This window comes from Lithobates pipiens, unplaced genomic scaffold (genome assembly GCF_037356315.1).
Source record: "Lithobates pipiens isolate NorthernLeopardFrog02 unplaced genomic scaffold, aLitPip1_a1.2 Scaffold_13, whole genome shotgun sequence".
Classification (NCBI taxonomy): domain Eukaryota; kingdom Metazoa; phylum Chordata; class Amphibia; order Anura; family Ranidae; genus Lithobates; species Lithobates pipiens.
The window spans coordinates 261,025,901-261,044,834 of NW_027507718.1; the positions used below are offsets into that span (position 1 = coordinate 261,025,901).

Here is an 18,934-nt window from a genome sequence, read left to right on the forward strand (position 1 = left end):
TTCTGCACCTATCTTACCCCAGCACTCTGCACCCACCTCACCCCTGCACATAACAGACCCCTTAACCCTGCATTCTGTACATAGCTCACCTCTGAACACTGCACTCTCTAGTACACCCATGAACCCTGCACTCTGCACTTAGTGTTCTCCTCAACCCTGCACTCTGCACATAGTGTTTCCCTGAACCCTGCACTTAGCGTACCCCTCAACCCAGCATTCTGCACATAGAGCACCCCTCAAGCTTGCACTCTGCACCTAGCACCCCCCCAACTCTGCACTCTGTAAATAGCGCATTCCCTGCACTCTGTACCTAGCATACCCCTGAATGCTGCATTCTGTACATAGTGCACCCTTCAACCCTTTATATATCGCACCTTTCAACTATGCACTCTTTATGTAGTGCACCCCTCAGTGCTAGTGCAGTTTGGCCACACCCACAATTTGATGTAGAGGTTATGATGTTTTGTAACCTCTACCAACCAATCAGCAAGCGTAAATGATGTTCTGTAACCTCTAGCAGCCAATCACAATCGCTATCTGATCTGCTGCAGTAAACTTATTTTGAGTATAGCTGGGGGGGGCAATAAAATGTTTGCCCAGGGTCCGATCAATATTAAAGACGGCTCTACCCATACCTGAATATTTTCTTAGCTCTCCTGGGGAGCTGCTGCAGAGATGGGGGTTATAAAGCAAGCCTATTTCTTTCCTTGTGTTGAAAACCACAGGTTTTATTTAACCACTTCAGGATTTTACCCCCTTCCTTACCACTTTTTGCGATTTGGCACTGCATCATTTTAACTGATAATTGCGCGGTCATGCGATGTTGCACCCAAACAAAATTTGACGTCCTTTTTTTCCCACAAATAGAGCTTTATTTTGGTGGTATTTGATCACCTCTGTGTTTTTTATTTTTTGCGCTATAAACAAAAAAAGAGTGACAATTTTGAAAAAAAACCACAATATTTTTTACTTTTTTGCTATAATAAATATCCAATTTTTAAAAAAAAATAAAAAAAATGTTCCTCAGTTTAGGCCAATGCGTATTATTCTACATATTTTTGGTAAAAAAAAATCGTAATTAGCGATTATTGATTGGTTTGTGCAAAAGTTATAACATCTACAAAATAGGGGATAGATTTATGGCATTTTTTTTTTTTTACTAGTAATGTCAGCGATCTGCAATTTTTTTCGTGACTGCGACATTATGGCAGACACATTAGACACTTTTGACACATTTTTGGGACCATTCACATTTACACAGCGATCGGTGCTATAAAATTACACTGATTACTGTGTAAATGTGACTGGCAGGGAACGGGTTAACACCAGGGGGCGCTGCAGGGGTTAATGTGTTCCCTATGGGAATGATTCTAACTGTGGGGGGAGGGACTCACAAGGGGTGGAGACCGATCGGTGTTCCTCTGTACTAGGAACACACCATCGGTCTCCTCTCCACTGACAGGACATGGATATGTGTGTTTACATACACAGATCCATGGTCCTGCTGTGTTCCCGGGCAATCGCGGGTGCCTGGCGGACGTCACGGCCGTCAAGCACACGTACCGGGTCCCTAGACGGCCGGGAATCAGAGAACGTCATATGACGCCCACCCAGGATGGGAGATCCCATCTGTGGGCGCCATATGACTATACGCCAGGGCTGGAGTGGTTAAAGGCATCATAAACTTTCAAATGTTTTCATAGTTTTAACTAGGTATTACTGTAGTTATATTCTGTGTGTTGTTTGTTTGCCTTGCCTTAGAATGATGGGCTCACATGTTGCGGATGCACTTTGTTCAAGACTGATAGGGACAAGCTAGGTTGGTTAATACATGGATATAGGAGAACCTAAGGGCAGACAACTTGTTGTTACAAAATATGAACATATGGGAATCCTGCCTATAATGGCAAAATAGTAGTACTCACCGCATAAATTGCGGGGGTGTAATCAAAATAAAGAACAAAAGAAAATAACAAATGGAATGATATAAACACACACCCTAAAGAGTTACTCTACAAATATGTATTCCATAAGAAAATAGCAAAATTACAAAAAAATATACCAGCATAAATATCCAAACTCCCTGATTAAAATACCAAATGAGGATCCCCAAGGGGTAGAACCTCCCATGGAAACAATTCCCCAAAAAATAGATCAATGATTCAAAAAATTGTTAAAATAGGGTGAATTGTAGGCAACTTGTTGTTCTAGTTGAGCCACGCATCATCCAATGCATGGCTTGTCATTTCTTCTGTGTGACATCACAAATGTGAGAGTGATAATGATATGAAACTGCATGGCGAGCTCTCTGTTAATTGCTCTGACTCTTTGTGTCTAATTCAGATTTAATTACCATTTAGTTCTCGCATGCAGAGCATTATACCGAGACACCCTGGGGTTGAAGGGTATATAGTCTCTTCACAGGAAGTGTTAGTTCTCTGACTACTGAGGTCATGCATTAACCTGTGCAGTGCCACCCCTTATGTTTGCACACAAATGGAACCTTCAGATGCTGGAATGTGAAGCTGTACTCTACTACAAGCTGTGTACATAGAGCAGCATACAACACTATGAAATTATATAAATAATACATATCTTATGCAGGTAAAAAAACACAAGGTGCAGGTTAGAAGGTTTATAATATATCCTTTACAGCACTGTGCTTTAAGCCTTATCTGATAATAATTCCTTTAACCCCTTAATGCTTAAAGTGATTGTAAAGTCTTGTTTAAAAATAATAAAATAATAAAATAACAAACCTACTTATATACTTACATACCAAACAAACATACATACTTAAAATATTTACCTCCTCTGTGCATCCTCCTCTTCTCGGGTCCCTCTTTGCTGCTCCTGGCCCCTCCCTCCTATCTGGTGTCCCCACAGTCAACAGCTTCCTATGGGGGCACCTGAGCCGAGTCACAGCTCCATGCGTCCATTCAGACACGAAGCCCCGACCCAGCCCAGTCCCCTCTCTCCCCTGGTTGGCTGACTGACTTTGCTTGACAGCCGTGGGAGCCAATGGCACCGCTGCTGTGTCTCAGCCAATCAGGAGGAGTGTCCCGGATGGCTTAGACATTCTTGGACATCGCTGGAGAGAGATGGGGCTCAGGTGCGTAATTAGGGGGTGCTGGAGAGCTGCTACACACAAAAGGTTTTTTATCATAATACATCAAATGCATTAAGATAAAAAAACCTCCGACCTTTACAACTCCTTTAAGCCTTTTTATGACACTTGTAGCTTACAAATTAAAATCCTTTTTTTTTTTTGCTAGAAAATTACTTAGAGACCCTAGAGAAAAAAATAGCAATATTGCACTATTTTATGTCACACTGTATTTGCACAGCGGTCTTTCAAATGCAATTTTTTTTTGGAAGAATAATGCCGTGTACACACGGTCAGAATCTCCGACAACAAATGTTCGATGGTAGCTTGTTGTCAGAAAATCCGACCGTGTGTAGGCTCCATCGGAAATTTTTTGTCGGAATTTCCAACAACAAAGATTTGAGAGCTGGTTCTCAAATTTTCCAACAACAAAATCCATTGTCGGAAATTCCGATCGCGTTTACACAATTCCAACGCATAAAATTCCACGCATGCTTGGAATCAAGCAAAAGAGCCGCACTGGCTATTGAACTTAATTTTTCTTGGCTCGTCGTACGTGTTATACGTCACCGCGTTCTTGATATTCGGAATTTCCAACAATATCTGTGCGATTGTGTGTATGCAAGACAAGTTTGAGCCAACATCCATCGGAAATAAATCCCAGGATTCGGAATGTCCAAACGTGTGTACACCGCAATAGACTTTCATGAATTACAAACAACCAAAACAGTAAAGTTAGCCCAATTTTTTGCATAATGTGAAAGTTGAAGTTATGCTAAGTAAATAGATACCTAACATCATATCATGCTTTAAAATTGCACACACTCACGGAATGGCGACAAATGACGGTACTTAAAAATCTCCATAAACTACACTTTAAAAACTTCTACAGGTTACCAGTTTAGAGTTACAGAGTTGGTCTGGTGCTAAAATTATTGCTCTTGCTCTAACAATTGTGACGATACCTCACATGTGTGATATGAACACTAATTACATTTGCAGGAGCCACTTAGGTATGAATTGCGCAAGCATGGAGGGATGGGGCACTTTAAAAAAAATAAAAAATGAATACTGTCCCTTAAGAAAACATTTTCTGATCATGTTTATTGCTGTCACAAGGAATGTGACAGCAATAGGCAGTGATAGGTACTCTTTATGGAGGGATCTGTAGTCTATAAGACCCCAAATCCCTCCTTTGCACTTAAAAAATTCACAACACCAAGTTTGACAGTTTTGAATACTGTAAATTTTTTTACATTTGGTGCCTTTAAGTCTTCATTAAACCGGAAATTATGTCATGTCACTTCGCTTCCTGAGTTGCTAGATCAGAAACCCGATTAAAGCTGATTCTGGCTTTGTTCAGGTCTCTGGCCAGCCGGCGGATGTGCCAGCTGGTCATTCAGGCCTCCCAATGGGAGAGGAGAGCCCAGGAGAGCTTCAGAAGGTGGCGGGGGTCATCCCCTCCCGCTGCTTGTAATAACAGCCGAGCGGCTGTTTAGCCACATCAGTTGTTAGGACAGGAAAGTTCCACTCAAAAAAACGGTACTGGAGTGATGCGTGCAGCTGCCTGCGTCACCTCAGTACCACTCCCTCAAACCGAAGGCAGCATATTTGCATTATGTTGGAGTGAAGGGGTTAAAGTAAAACTGAGTGTATCTAAAAAATAGTGTTAACCACAATTACATTTATAAATGACTACAACTCCATAAAATAAATGTGACTAGATTTCTGCAGCCTCCTTAAAGTGATATTAAACCCTTGGCACCAGCCCTATGCAAATATGCAGCCTCTCGGCGTCTGGTCCTTAGTGCTGAGGGGCCGAATATTTGCGTGAATTGCTCCCATTACACCAGTGCCAGCACAGTTACCATCGCTCCCAACTGAAAGCTCCTGATCGCTCCCTGCAATCGGGAGTTTTTGGCCCATGTGACAACCAATCAAGTTGGTCATGTGATCATAAGCTGCGCCCACCTCCCAGCATCATAAACCTCTTAAAGGGATGGGAAGCGCCAGCCCTAAGAGGTTACAGTTCCTATTTTTTTGTTTAAAAAGAGCAAACATGTTATACTTACCTGCAATGTGCACTGGTGCAGCCCAGATCTTCCTCTTCTCAGGTCCCCTGCCAGGGCTCCTGGCCCCTCCCTCCTGCCGGGTGCCCCCACTGCAAGCAGCTTGCTATGGGTGCACCTGAGCCGACCTGCTGTTCTGTGTGTCCATTCAGAAACTGAGCCGCGGCTTGGCCCAGCCCCCTCTCTCTCCTCATTGGCTCACTGACTTTGACAATAGCACAAGCCAATGGCACCCACTGCTCTCTCAGCCAATGAGGCAGAGTCCCCAGACAGCTGAAGCTCTTGTGCAACATCGCTGGATCAAGATGGGGCTCAGGTAAGTATTAGAAGGGCTGAGGGGGGGCTGCTGCATACAGAAGGTTTGTTATCCTAATGCATAGCATGCATTAAGATAAAAAAAACTTCTGCCTTAAGAACCACTTTAATTATATAACAATCAACAAAATAACATAAACAAAAGTTCCTAGATTTCAGGAGGCGCTGGATACTTAAGTTTCTCTATTATTAGCAAGTCTCAAACAGTCCTACAAATAGATAAGAGTGTTGTGATTGGTGTAGAAAAAAACAAAGAGTGCAGATATCACACTTCAATTAGGGACCAAGAGTGCTTCACCGCTCAAAAAGGTGAGTCTCACTCCCCAGTGATACACATACAGTATAAATGATTGGCAAAACTTGCTTGTTTTAAATCACTTGCTGTGGTGTTTCTTCATGCCCACTTGTACTCCTTCATAATCCAAAAGCTAAAATGCCAAGATAAATAAATAGCCATATATGTCCGACTGTCCCCTGTGTCTCCCTCAGTGTGCCAGTGTTCTGTCACAAAGTGTTCGGCCATTGGATATTGTCCGCCCCGTACTGCGCAAGCGCAGCGCTTGCGCAGTACGGAGGAGAAGGAGACTCCTAAAGTCTCCGAAGAAGAACGGTGCCTGCGCACTGAGTCCAGGTGCAAGCCCCACCATCCAAGTGGACATACGGTAGCCAATAGTAACAGGCCCCTCGTTTCGCTCGCCACGCTTCGGGGCACGGCCATGATTCGCTCGGCTCTTTTTTATTCTAACTCTATGTCCACTTGGATGGTGGGGTTTGAACCTGGACGCAGGTGCCGTTTATCTTCTGAGACGTTTGGCTTCTCCTTGTCCTCCTTACTGCGCAAGCGCAGTACAGGGCGGACACTATCTGATGGGGGGCACTATTTGATACATCCCCGGCACTCCAGCGTCTTACCTGCTATGTGTGTTTATACAATATATACACAACCGCCCTACGCATATAGAAAAAATAATGTGCATTCAAATGTGAAATTATTACAGAAAAAAACTTTATTTAGTGTATAATATGTTGTTGACAAATTTTTACTTTGTAATGTTTCTAGAGTTTTCTATCAAACTGTTGTTGATTTTTGTTTTTATACATATCTTACTTACTTATCTTACTTAGTTACAAATGTATTTTAAACAACAGTTGAATCTATATTGCTGTATGCTAGTGTATAAACACATTGATTTTGACCTCCAGCATTCAATAAGAAAATGTGACACTTCAATGGATCAATGGTCACGTAGTGACACTTAAGCAATGACTTTCAGAACACTATTATACATCATAAATAACAAACAGCAATGAGTAAAACATGGATTGCAAAACAGGAAGTCTTACCTATCCTTAATGTATTCATAGCTGTGCAAGTTTATTAAGAGGTTTAAACTTTCCTCAAGTCCCCCTGCACTTGCTTGTTCCCCTTCCACCATGTTTATTTGTATATATTACTGACTTGCCTCTTTTTATTTCTGGCATTATCCTAAAAGTGTTAAAGTAGAGCTCCTGTATTGCTGTGAATCTAATTAGTTTGTTTGGGTCAAGCCGGCCTAAATAATCTATTACCTTTACATAACTATGTGGCCACTATGTATGCAATACACTGTTGCAGTTTCAGCTACATACAGTAAGGTCCCTTTCACACTGTTGGACCGTTCAGGTCCGCCTGTCAGTTTTGTCGTCAGACCTGAATGGGCGCTCCATGTTAGTCTATGGAGCAATGGATGTTAGCAGTGACATGTCCGCTGACATCCTACCCAGTCTGATCCGCTAAAATCAGATGGATGGCCCTACGTTCGCATCCATCCCTATCGGATCACGTAAGATCTGATGAAAATGGACATGCTGTCCGTTTTCGTCTGATCTCTCCATAGCAACCAGCGGTGCTCAACAAGCCCCTCCCCGTTTAGTGAGCAGAGATGGACCTGTCATCCGCCGGCTCAGTGGAGATCAGCAGAGAGATCTCCCGCTGAGCTGGCGGACAGAGGCGAACTCCGTGGCAGCAGATCCACCTTGTGGGAATGAAGCCTAAGACCCCTTTCACACTGAGGGCTTTTTCAGGCGCTATAGCATTAAAAATAGTGCCTGCAATCTGCCCTTAAACAGCTGCTCCATTGTCTCCAGTGTGAAAGCCCAAGGGCTTTCGCGCTGGAGCGCTGTGCTGGCAGGGCATCAGGAAAAGTCCTGCCAGCAGCTTCTTTGGAGCGGTGCGTTTACTGGTCCTCCACCGCTCCTGCCCATTGACATAAATGGGGCAGCGCAGCTATACTGCCAGCATAACGCCGCTATTGTGGCACATTACGGGCAAATCTGACAGTAAACCACCGCTAAAAATAGCGGCATTTTGCAGCTGACACTATGGACGGCACAGTGTGAAAGGGGTCTAAGTGGAACTGTGTTCGAGTAGTAGCATGGGTGACTTCCCCTCTACTTTTGGAACTAAATAGAGTCGACCTGAATGAGTCTCTACCATTCAGTTTTTAGCAATAATACAAGGAGGAGGAAATCGTGACATAATGGCGCATACATATATTTTCTGCATCTGGGCTTCATGTTCAAAATGTGCAATATTTCCTGTAGGGTAAGTCCTATGTTACAACTCAAAGTTTGCAGTCTATTCTGGTGATCAGGCACTGTAAAGGTGCACATACTGTATAATGTTTACACAGCTGGTCCTCCAAAGTTTGCAGCCTATTTTGGTGATCAGGCACTGTAAGAATGCCGCACACAGGGGTTGATTTACTAAAGGCAAATCCACTTTGCACTACAAGTGCACTTGGAAGTGCAGCCGCTTTAGATCTGAGGGGACGATCTGAAATGAGGGGAAGCTCTTCTGATTTTTATCATCCAATAAAGTACAAGCAAAAATGCTGTTTTTTTATTTCCCTTGCATGTCCCCCTCAGATGTACAGCGACTGTACTTCCAAGTGCACTTGCAGTGCACTTGTAGTGCAAAGTGGATTTGCCTTTAGTAAATAAGCCCCATAATGTTTCAACAGCTGGGCCTCAGGTATAAAATGTCTGTTTGCTCTAGGGTAAGTTTGGTGGCAGCCTATTTCAGTGCTTATACAAAGACTTTTGTGTCTATCGTCTCTCTGAAATAATATACTATAATTTTTGTTTATTGGAAAAAGTGCCTAGTCATCCCCTTATATAGCAGCCTAATTAAGCTGCTTACATACTATCCAGTGAGTGTTTAATATTTTTAGCTGTTGTCTCTAAAATAATTCAGTCTCATTTTTATTTCCTGAATAAAGTCTGGCTCATCTCTCCCTCTCAACCTGTTGCCTAAGAAATAGGCAATTACACAAAATGCATCAACCATACAATATTTCTAGATATTTTCTGTGAAATAATGCTCTCTCACTAATATTTCTTGATTGTAACCTGCCTCATCTCATCCTCAGAAATCGCAGTCTAAAAAGCTGCTTATATGCAAGGCATTGACTTTAAAATATTTGGGCTAGTTCCTGTAAATTAACACAGTCTCATTTTTATTTCTTGATTAAAGCCTTGTCTATCCCCCAGAATTCGGGGCATTAAAAATATGCTAACATACAGTGCATCGACTGTACAATATTGTTTGTGAAAGAATAAACCTGTTTACAGCATATCTACTGTATAATGTTCTGGCTATATTCTGTAAAATATTAGACTCTGCTTTGTATTTCTTGATTACCGTATATACTCGAGTATAAGCCGAGATTTTCAGCCTCTTTTTTGAGGCTGAAAGTGCCCCCCTCGGCTTATACTCGAGTCATCGCCGTCTGCCTGCCCGATCAGCGCGTCGAGCAGACAGACGACGGCCATTCTACTATTCAAAAGCCGCGCCTCCCTGTCTGTGATAGGCGGGAACACTCAATTTCCCAGCAGTCAGTGGTCCGCCTATCACGGACATCCGCTCATCCTCATACTACGGACGAGGATGAGAGGATGTCCGTGATAGGCGGAACACAGACTGCTGGGAAATTGAGTGTTCCGCCTATCACAGACGGAGGCGTGGCTTTTGAACAGTGGAATGGCCGCCGAGGCGCCGACGCCGTCTGTCAGACGAGAAGAGCGGCGATCCTGGCATGGCAGAAGCACACAGGCTCGGGACGCAGGCTCGGGACACAGGCTCGGGACACAGGTAGGCTGGACACACAAGGCTGCACACACAGGGATGGACGGACACACAGGGATGGACGGACACACAGGGATGGACGGACACACAGGAATGGACAGGCATGTCTCACCCTCGGCTTATACATGAGTCAATAAGTTTCCCAGTTTTTTTGTGGTAAATTGGGGGCCTCGGCTTATATTCGGGTCGGCCTATACTCGAGTATATACCTTTTTTGCCACTGCCTCTGAAACTGTGGCCTAATAAAGCTTATTACATAGTAAGCATTGAGCCTGTACAGTATTTCAGGCTTTTATTTAACATTTTTGCACTCTAATTTTTATTTTAGCATAAAACCTGCTTGGTGTCTCCCTCTTAATTTGTGGTCTAGAAATTGCTTACATACTGTGCAACAATCATGTGCAACATTTCTGGCTATTGTCTCTAAAATAACACACTATAATTTTTATTTCACAATAAAAGCTGCCTACTATTTACTTAAATTGCAGCCTAAAAGCTGTTAATACAGTGTGCATCGTGTGTCCACAAAATTGCAGGCTATTTCAAGCCTGACTGGTCTCTACCTCTTAAATTGCACGCTACTAAAGCTGATTACATAACGTGTATTGAGTTTGTGCAACCATCAACTATCACTTCCAGACATGTCAGTTCTGAAGTACAGTTAGAAGAACATAAAAAAGCTATCATGGAACTGCGGGAGAGGGCGGAGTTGGATTGGATAGAAATGAGGAATATCAGATATAAGTTGGAAGATCAAGAAAATAGGAATAGACAAAACAACGTAAGAATCTGCGGGCTGCCAGAATCTATGAAAATCGTGATCCGTGAAGTGTTCAATAAAATAATGAAAAAAGAAGCAACATCCCCTATAGTCTTTGATAGAATACATAGAATACAAAAAACAATAAAGTCACTGTCTGCGATGGTGAGAGATTTAATAGTGAGATTTGCCCAATATGAAATAAAACAACAAGTGCAGCAAGGTACGAGAAACCCTGATTCTATTAAATATGAAGGAGCTACATTGTTTATTTTTTTCGATTTGCCACAGGAGACATTGGCTCGTAGGAGGGCCCTGAAACCCCTAATAAATCAATTACAAGAGAAGAAGATTTTTTTATAGATGGGGGTTTCCTGCATGCTTAATAGCTAAAAATCAAGGAATATCAGCTACCCTGCGATTTCCAGAGGACTGGAAAGAATTTTGTATCAAATTAGACCTGCCATGCATTAACCACTTCCCGACCAGCGCACGACGATGTACGTCGACAGAATGGCACGGGCAGGCATACGTCCAATATTCGTTGCCGCCGTGCCATCGGGAGCGCGCCGCCGGCGGCGCGCTCCCGCGCTGGTCGGGACCCCCGTGAGTCCGGTCGCGGGACCCGCGGACTCGATCGCTGCGGGCATCCCCGCGATCGTCTCACGGAGCGGCCGAATGGAGGAAATGATGTATAAACAACATTTTCCCATTCTGCCTAGCAACTAGTGACGCTGATCTCTGCTCCATGTGATTGGAGCAGAGATCAGTGTACACTAAATGACAGCCCAACCCTCCCACAGTTAGTAACACTCCCCTAGGAACACGTAACCCCTACACTGCCACCCACTGGTTAACCCTTTCACTGCCAGTGTCATTTACACAGGAATCACGGCATTTATATAGCAGTGATTACTGTATAAATGACAATGGTCCCAAAAATGTGTCAAAAATGTCCGATGGGTCCCCCACAATGTCGCAGTCACAATAAAAATCGCAGATCGCCGCCATTACTAGTAAAAAAAAAAATAATAAAAAATTATTAATAAAAATGCTATAAAACTATCCCTATTTTGTAAACGCTATAACTTTTGCGCAAACCAATCAATAAACGCTTATTGCGATTTTTTTTAACCAAAAATATGTAGAAGAATACGTATCGGCCTAAACTGAGGGAAAAAAATGTTTTTTTATATATTTTTGGGGGATATTTATTATTACAAAAAGTAAAAAATAATGCGTTTTTTTCAAAATTATCGCTCTATTTTTGTTTATAGCGCAAAAAATAAAAACCGCAGGGGTGATCAAATACCACCAAAAGAAAGCTCTATTTGTGGGAAAAAAAGGACGTTAATTTTGTTTAGGAGCCACGTCGCACGACCGCGCAATTGTCAGTTAAAGCGACGCAGTGCCGAATCGCAAAAAGTGGTCTGGTCTTTGACCAGCAAATTGGTCCGGTCTGAAAGTGGTTAAATGGTCACATAGTGGTGGTCTGAACTCCAAATATAACCCAACCTGGTTCCATGGATATTGCCCCAACAAGAGGTCCAGAGGGATAGATAAAGGATTCGATAGAAACAACCACCTTTGTTTTAAATGCTATGGAATTGGATCCTAAAGGGAGGTATTTATTCATTAAAGGTTCCATGTTCAATAAAATATATACATTAGTTAATATCTACTGCCCTACATCTCACCCTTGCCCCTTCTTTGGAAATGTATTGAATAAACTGGAAACTTTTAAGGAGGGAGGGGTGATTATGGCAGGGTATCTTAACTTTGTATTTGACCCTGCTCTGGATACCCAACCTCCATCATTACGCCAAGAAGGAAAATATTTTCAGGTAATTAAAATGAAACTTACATCAGCAGCAATTAGTGGAGGTATGGAGAATTGTGCATCCTAGGGGGAAGGATTTTACATACAAATTGACTATATCTCCCTGGATCACCAGCTTTTAAAAGGGTTGAGGAAAGTGGAAGTGAAATCAATAACCCTCTCTGATCATGCCCCGGTTATGGCTACCCTGGACTTAGAAGACATACCGAATAGGCTAAGATTAGTTTAGATGAATCTCTCTTATATGATCATAATATATTTGAGGTTCTAGAAATAGATATGAATCTATTCTTTAAAGAAAATAACGTAGGGAATATTGCACCAACTGTACTGTGTGAAACCCATAAGGTATATATGAGAGGGAGATTGATAGCAGAGGCAGCTAAGAGAAGGAAAATATGGACAATGCAAAAACAACAGATTCTACAAGAAATTCAGGAGTTGGAACAGCTACATAAAGGGCTAAATGATAACAAAGTCATGGTCAAATTAATAGGAAAGCGGGAAGCACTGAGGGACTTGCTGGAACAGGATACCAGGCGGGTTTTTTTGAAGTCAGCTAAAAGGCAATATGAATTTGGCAATAAACCTGGGAGATTACTGGCAGGGGTAATTAAACCTAGAAGAAATTTTAATTACTTCACAAAAATTAAAGATAAAAAGGGAGTGATGAAACATTCAACTAGAGATATCAGTAAAAGAAAATCAGAATACTATCAGTTATTATATAAAGTGAGCGATAGCCAAGACTCCGAGGATAAACAAAATAGAAGAAATAAAATTGAACAGTATCTTCTGAAGCTAGGACTATCAAGTATAACAGAAGAAGATTCAAGTAAGCTTGATAGTGATATTTCTAAGGAGGAGATAGAGAAGGCAATTAAAAACAGCAAGAGTGGGAAAAGTCCAGGGCCAGATGGGTATACATCATTATATTTTAAAAAGTTTATAGGATCCCTGACACCTTACTTTCACCTATATATGAACTCCATTGGTGGAGGAATGAAGATACGTAAGGAAGCTTTGGGGGCCTATATAACAATCCTAGCAAAGGAAGGGAAAGACCCAACACTATGTTACAGCTTTAAACCAATTTCCTTGATTAATGAGGATGTAAAAATGTACGCAAGGATTCTGGCCGAAAGATTGAAGCAGTATATGCCAGATTGCATAGAGAGGGATCAGGCAGGCTTTGTCCCAAGTAGGGAAGCAAGGGACAATATACTAAGGACAACCCTCTTAATGCATGAAGCAAAAAAGGGGAATAAATATTCCCTCTTCCTGTCAGTAGATGCCGAAAAGGCTTTCGATGGGATAGATCCGGAATATATGCTGCAGACACTATATAAATTTGGCCTTGGCCCACAAATGCTCAGGTGGATAGAGGCTCTATATTCCAACCCCACAGCTCAAATCCAGGTGAATGGAACTTCATCAAACACAATTAGGCTTTACAACGGGACGCGCCAGGGATGCCCACTCTCTCCCTTACTTTTCGTGTTCTCTTTGGAACCCCTTTTGGTATCCCTAAGAGCAAACAATGAAATTGAGGGAATAGATGACTCAGGGCAAGAGCATAAGATATTTGCGTTTGCAGATGATATTATGCTTTATATAACGAATCCTAAGCAATCACTTCCAAAGATCCTGCAGGAATTGGATGAATATGGGGCGGTTTAGAATTTTAAAGAGGAAGTAAACCCTGATGGGTTTACTTCCTCTTTTTTTCCCTGCAAAGGTAAAGCATAATGGACTACTATGCATCGCATAGTAGCTCATTATGTGTCACTTACCTGACACAGGAGCCAGCGAAGTCGCCGCTGTCCCCTGTAGTCCGCCGCATCCATGTTGCTGGTGGCGTCTCGCAGCTCCGACGAATCACAGCGGCTCAGCAGCGATGACGTCACTCCCGCGCATGCGCACGGGAGTCGCGTCTCGCAGCTCCGCCGCTGCCATACGGCGAAGCCGCGATGACGTCACTCCCGCATGCGCCGTAGACAGCGGTGCCCATTTTCGGGCAAATATCTCCTAAACCATATAGGTTTAGGAGATATTGCTTGGACCTACAGGTAAGCCTTAATCTAGGCTTACCTATAGGTCCAAGTTGTTTGGAAGGGTTTACTTCCTCTTTAAGATCAATAGGGAGAAAACTGAGATATTAAATGCGTATGTCCCCCCAAGGGAGAGAAGGGAACTTAGAGCTCTCTTCCCCTTTGTGTGGAAAGAAAAGGAACTAAAATACTTGGGAGTGTCTCTATCAGCATCGATAGTAGACTTATACCAGAATAATTACCTACCTCTTTTGAATAAAATTAAACAAGACCTAAAAGGATATCCCGCACATAGATTGTCTTGGTTTGGTAGGATAAGTGTAATTAAAATGACGATCCTTCCAAAAGCCCTATATATTTTTCACTCCCGATTAATATCCCAGGGGCCTATTTTAAAATTATTAGATATCTGATCCAGAAATTTGTATGGAATAGGAGAGGCAGTCGTATTTTCTATAAAATAATGAGTAGACCTAAGGATAATGGGGGGATTTTCAGAAATACCATATAACAGCAGTATTGAGGAGAATTCTGGACTGGGTCTATAAAGGCCCGTATAAAAAATGGGTATCACTGGAAGATAATATGAGTAATGTTGCTCTGGGTCAAACCATCTGGATTCCAATGAAGTACAGAGGTCTCCCCAGAGAAACGGCTCCAATCACAACTGAAACATTAAGAGCATGGGATATGGTACTTAAAGGCACAACATGGCAAAAAAATAGCCCCTTGATGCCCTTGACAGGAAATAATTACTTTCCCCCGGGGAAAGAAAATACATTGTATTTAAAATGGACCCATATGGATCAATTAAGACTAAGAGATGTACTTAAAGTAAACACTTTGTGCTCACTAGCGGAGCTACAAAAGAAATACGGTACAACATCATGGGATGGGTGGAGATATAGACAACTCCAACATTTCGTAGAATCCCTCCCTAAACCCCTCCATTCAGTTAAAAGCTTAAACCCTTCGGAAAGATTGATTGACCAAGAGGGGATAAGTAGACAGGGGATTTCTAAAATATATAAGATGCTGATAACCTCTATGGATGATGGGATAATGTGTCCCTTGGGGAGGTGGGAAGTAGAACTGAACCAACCTATTCCGGAAAAGTTGAAAGGAAAAGTTATGGACTATATTCACTCCACCTCAATGGACACAAGGATAAAATAAATTAATTATAAATGAATGACTAAATGGTATTATGTTTCATCTAAAATGCATAAAATAAATCATGACCTATCACCTTTATGCTGGAGAGAATGTGGGAAGGAGTGAACCCATGCTCCTATATGGTGGGAGTGTAGCTTAATCCAGTTATATTGGGAAGAAGTGCTAGACATCATTAAAAAGATTGATGGGACAGAAATAGAATTAGATCCTTGGAAATGTTTGTTCCATGCGATTGGGGGCTCTAAGTATAGAGCAGCACTCATCCATTTTTATTGAATGCAGCGAAAGTAGTAATCCTGAAACATTGGAAAATAAAGGAAATACCAAGGATAAGGGATTGGTTTAGAGAAATATATAGAATGAGGACTGTGGAAGAATTAATATGCCTTCAAAAGGGAGTAGGAATAAGATCTCGGGATACCTGGAAGAAATGGTTAGAATTTAAACAGTCCCTGACTTATTTGGGAATTATGGGGAATGGAGGGAGCACCCAGGGGCTGGTCCCCTGATGTCCTCTCTCCATCCCCCCGCCCTATGAAGCAGATGGGAATATAATTAAGCCTCCCTTTTCTTTTTTATTCATTTCTCCTTTCCTCCCCCCTCTGCACAAATTAAAGGAGGACGGTAATCGGGATAGAGGGAGAGGAATTCCTCCTCTCTATACCTTGAAAGCAGGAAAAATAGTCACGGGTAAGAAGAGAATATTATGGTCTATAATGGGGTAATGTAGTCTATAGGGGATAGATAATTTCCCCTCCCCCTCTTCCCCCCCCCTTTTTTTTTTTTACGGAGATAGGGGAATGGGCATGCTTCAAGGTTTTTCCTATTTCCCCTCTCCTCTATTGTCCCCTCTTCCTTTTTTTCTAGATAGTTAGTAACTTAGATGGCCCAGGAGAATTAAGAGGATATACTGCGGTGTAGATCTATTTTTTAAACTAAACGTATGTTAAAGGATTGATCCATTCAAGTACCTACTGTAAAAAAATTTTTTACGGATTTATGTGTACCTTGAAAACATATTATCATGAATGGTTTGCAAATTGTTTTGCAAAGTATGTAAGTTTTTTTAAATGTGAAAATTTTTATAAAAATAATTTAAAACAGACATGTCAGTTCTGTACTAGCTTTAGCTGCAGCTTAGCTACTCCTACATTACTGCTGTATCGCCACAGAGACTGACAGCCGGGACTATTGAGGAAAAGCATACAGTAGCTGAACTATCAGTGCTGCATTACATCAGCTGCTCAGCCTAAGTTTTTAAAAGTTCAACCTTGTGGTTAACAGTATCTGCTCTGATTAGAGAGACTCTGTATATACCAGGAGCTCTTTTTTGGGCTTTGTGAACTTCCCACATATACAGTTAATTTCACTGTAAAGGAGCTCTATCATGTATATCTTGTTAGCCACATGATTGACCCTCGGAAACAAAAACAACTGAGAAGCTGCATGTATCACAGCACCTATGGCCCAGCTACTGCAACCTCCACCATAACCCCTGCAAAATCCCTCTTTCTGTACTTCCACTGTCAAAAACAGAAGTGACTTCGGAATAGGGAGGGGTAGTTATAACTGAGGACAGCACAGAGTGAAATTGAACACTCCTGGGGGAGTTAGATCCTTAGGAAATTTTAAGTATTTGGAAGTCATTCAGAAGAAAACACTCCATGATAACACAATGTGCACTACTGTTGCAAGTGTTTAAAATTAGATTTCATTCTGGTGAAAGGGTCTCTTTAAGTGTTTACACATCTAATTCTATTTCTTCTTTCATCTTTATATTGCAGGCATTGGAGCTTTCATCCAAGAGGGAGATCTTACTGCCAGATGTTCCTGAACACATACTCCATACATTTGGAAGCTGCATTCTTATTATTGGCTCAGTTGGTGTGGTCGGAAACCTTCTTGTTCTCTATGCATTCTATAGGTACATTAGAACATCATTACAGTAATGTAAAGGAGATCGGCTTAATGTAAACAATCCTATCAATATGCATTAATGTATTACAAGCCCATACGTATAGTACAGAATCATCTATTTAAAAGGAAATAGCTTTTTGATCCTCTTACCTCACTGCTAACTGAAAATCACATACCCTCGGCACTAACGTTTGGCTGTCAGAAACTATGTGATGTATCCAGAGACCATGGGCTGTATGTCAACCGGTCGTGTATATTATTGCCAAGGAACAGCAATTTTTTTATTGATAGCAGAAAGAAGTACACTCTCACTTACAGTTATATTGTAATATGTAAATTGTAATGCATATTGATGTCTCATTTAATGTAGTTTGGAGAAAAACCTTGGGTAGGTATCTTTGTCTGCAATGTCTGCCTATCAACCTTTTTTTTGTATTGTTCAGCTTGCTTCTCTTTGCTTAATGAACTGTAGCTAAATTAGGCAACATTTCACAAAAATGAATCAAAAGAAAGAAATTAAATAAGCAAAAAAATTTAACAAGACACCAGGAGCTCTTTTTTTTAGGGGGTGTGTCTCTGTGTTATCTTTCATAATGCACCCCCTATTGTCGTTTAACCACTTGCTTACTGGGCACTTAAACCCCCCTCAGTCCCAGACCAATTTTCAGCTTTCAGCGCTGATGCACTTTGAGTGACAATTGCGCGGCCATACAACACTGTACCCAAATGAAATTTTTATCATTTTTTTCCCACAAATAGAGCTTTCTTTTGGTGGTATTTAGTTACAGCTCGGAGTTTTATTTTTTGCTAAACAAACAAAAAAAGATGCAAAAAAAAAAAAAAAAAAAATCATGTTTTAATAGTTTGTTATAAAATTTTGCAAACGGGTCATTTTTCTCCTTCATTGAAGTGCGCTGATTAGGCGGCACTGATAGGCTGCATTGGTGGGCACTGATGGGCTGCATTGGTGGGCACTGATGGGCTGCATTGGTGGGCACTGATAGGCTGCACTGGTGGGCACTGATAGGCATAGTTAAGGCGGCACTAATAGGCACAGATAAGGCGGCACCGATGGGCACAGATAAGGCGGCACTGATGGGCAAAGATGGGCACAGATAAGATGGCACGGATGGGTGGCACGGATAAGTGGCACGGATGGGTGGCACGGATGGGCACTGATAGGTACCACAGATAGATGGGACTGATGGGCACTGATAGGTGGCACTGATAGGTGGCTCTGATAGGTGGCACTGCTGGGCACTGATGGGCGGCACTGCTGGGCACTGATGGGCGGCACTGCTGGGCACTGATGGGCGGCACTGGGGTGCAGCACCTGAGGCAGATTTTGGGTGGCACTGTGGGTGGCACTGCTGGGTGGCACTGTGGGTGGCACTGTGGGCACTGCTGGGTGGCACTGTGGGCACTGCTGGGTGGCACTGTGGGCACTATGGGCACTGCTGGGTGGCACTGACAGGGGGGCACTTACTTTATTTCAGGATGGCACTGCGGGTGGCAGGTGGGCACTGGCAGGGGGCAGGTGTCCTTTTAAATTGCTGGCCGTGATCGGGACTGAT

At 42.3% G+C, this 18,934-nt stretch overlaps 1 protein-coding gene across 1 annotated transcript in view; it reads left to right on the plus strand.

Moving 5' to 3' along the window:
• Nucleotides 1-18,934, plus strand: part of LOC143974822 (melanopsin-B-like) — a 243,179-nt gene that overhangs the window by 139,264 nt on the left and 84,981 nt on the right. Inside the window, exon 2 of the mRNA XM_077476563.1 lies at nt 17,228-17,367. Coding sequence (XP_077332689.1) covers nt 17,228-17,367 — 140 coding nt within the window. The remainder of the gene's footprint in view (nt 1-17,227; nt 17,368-18,934) is intronic.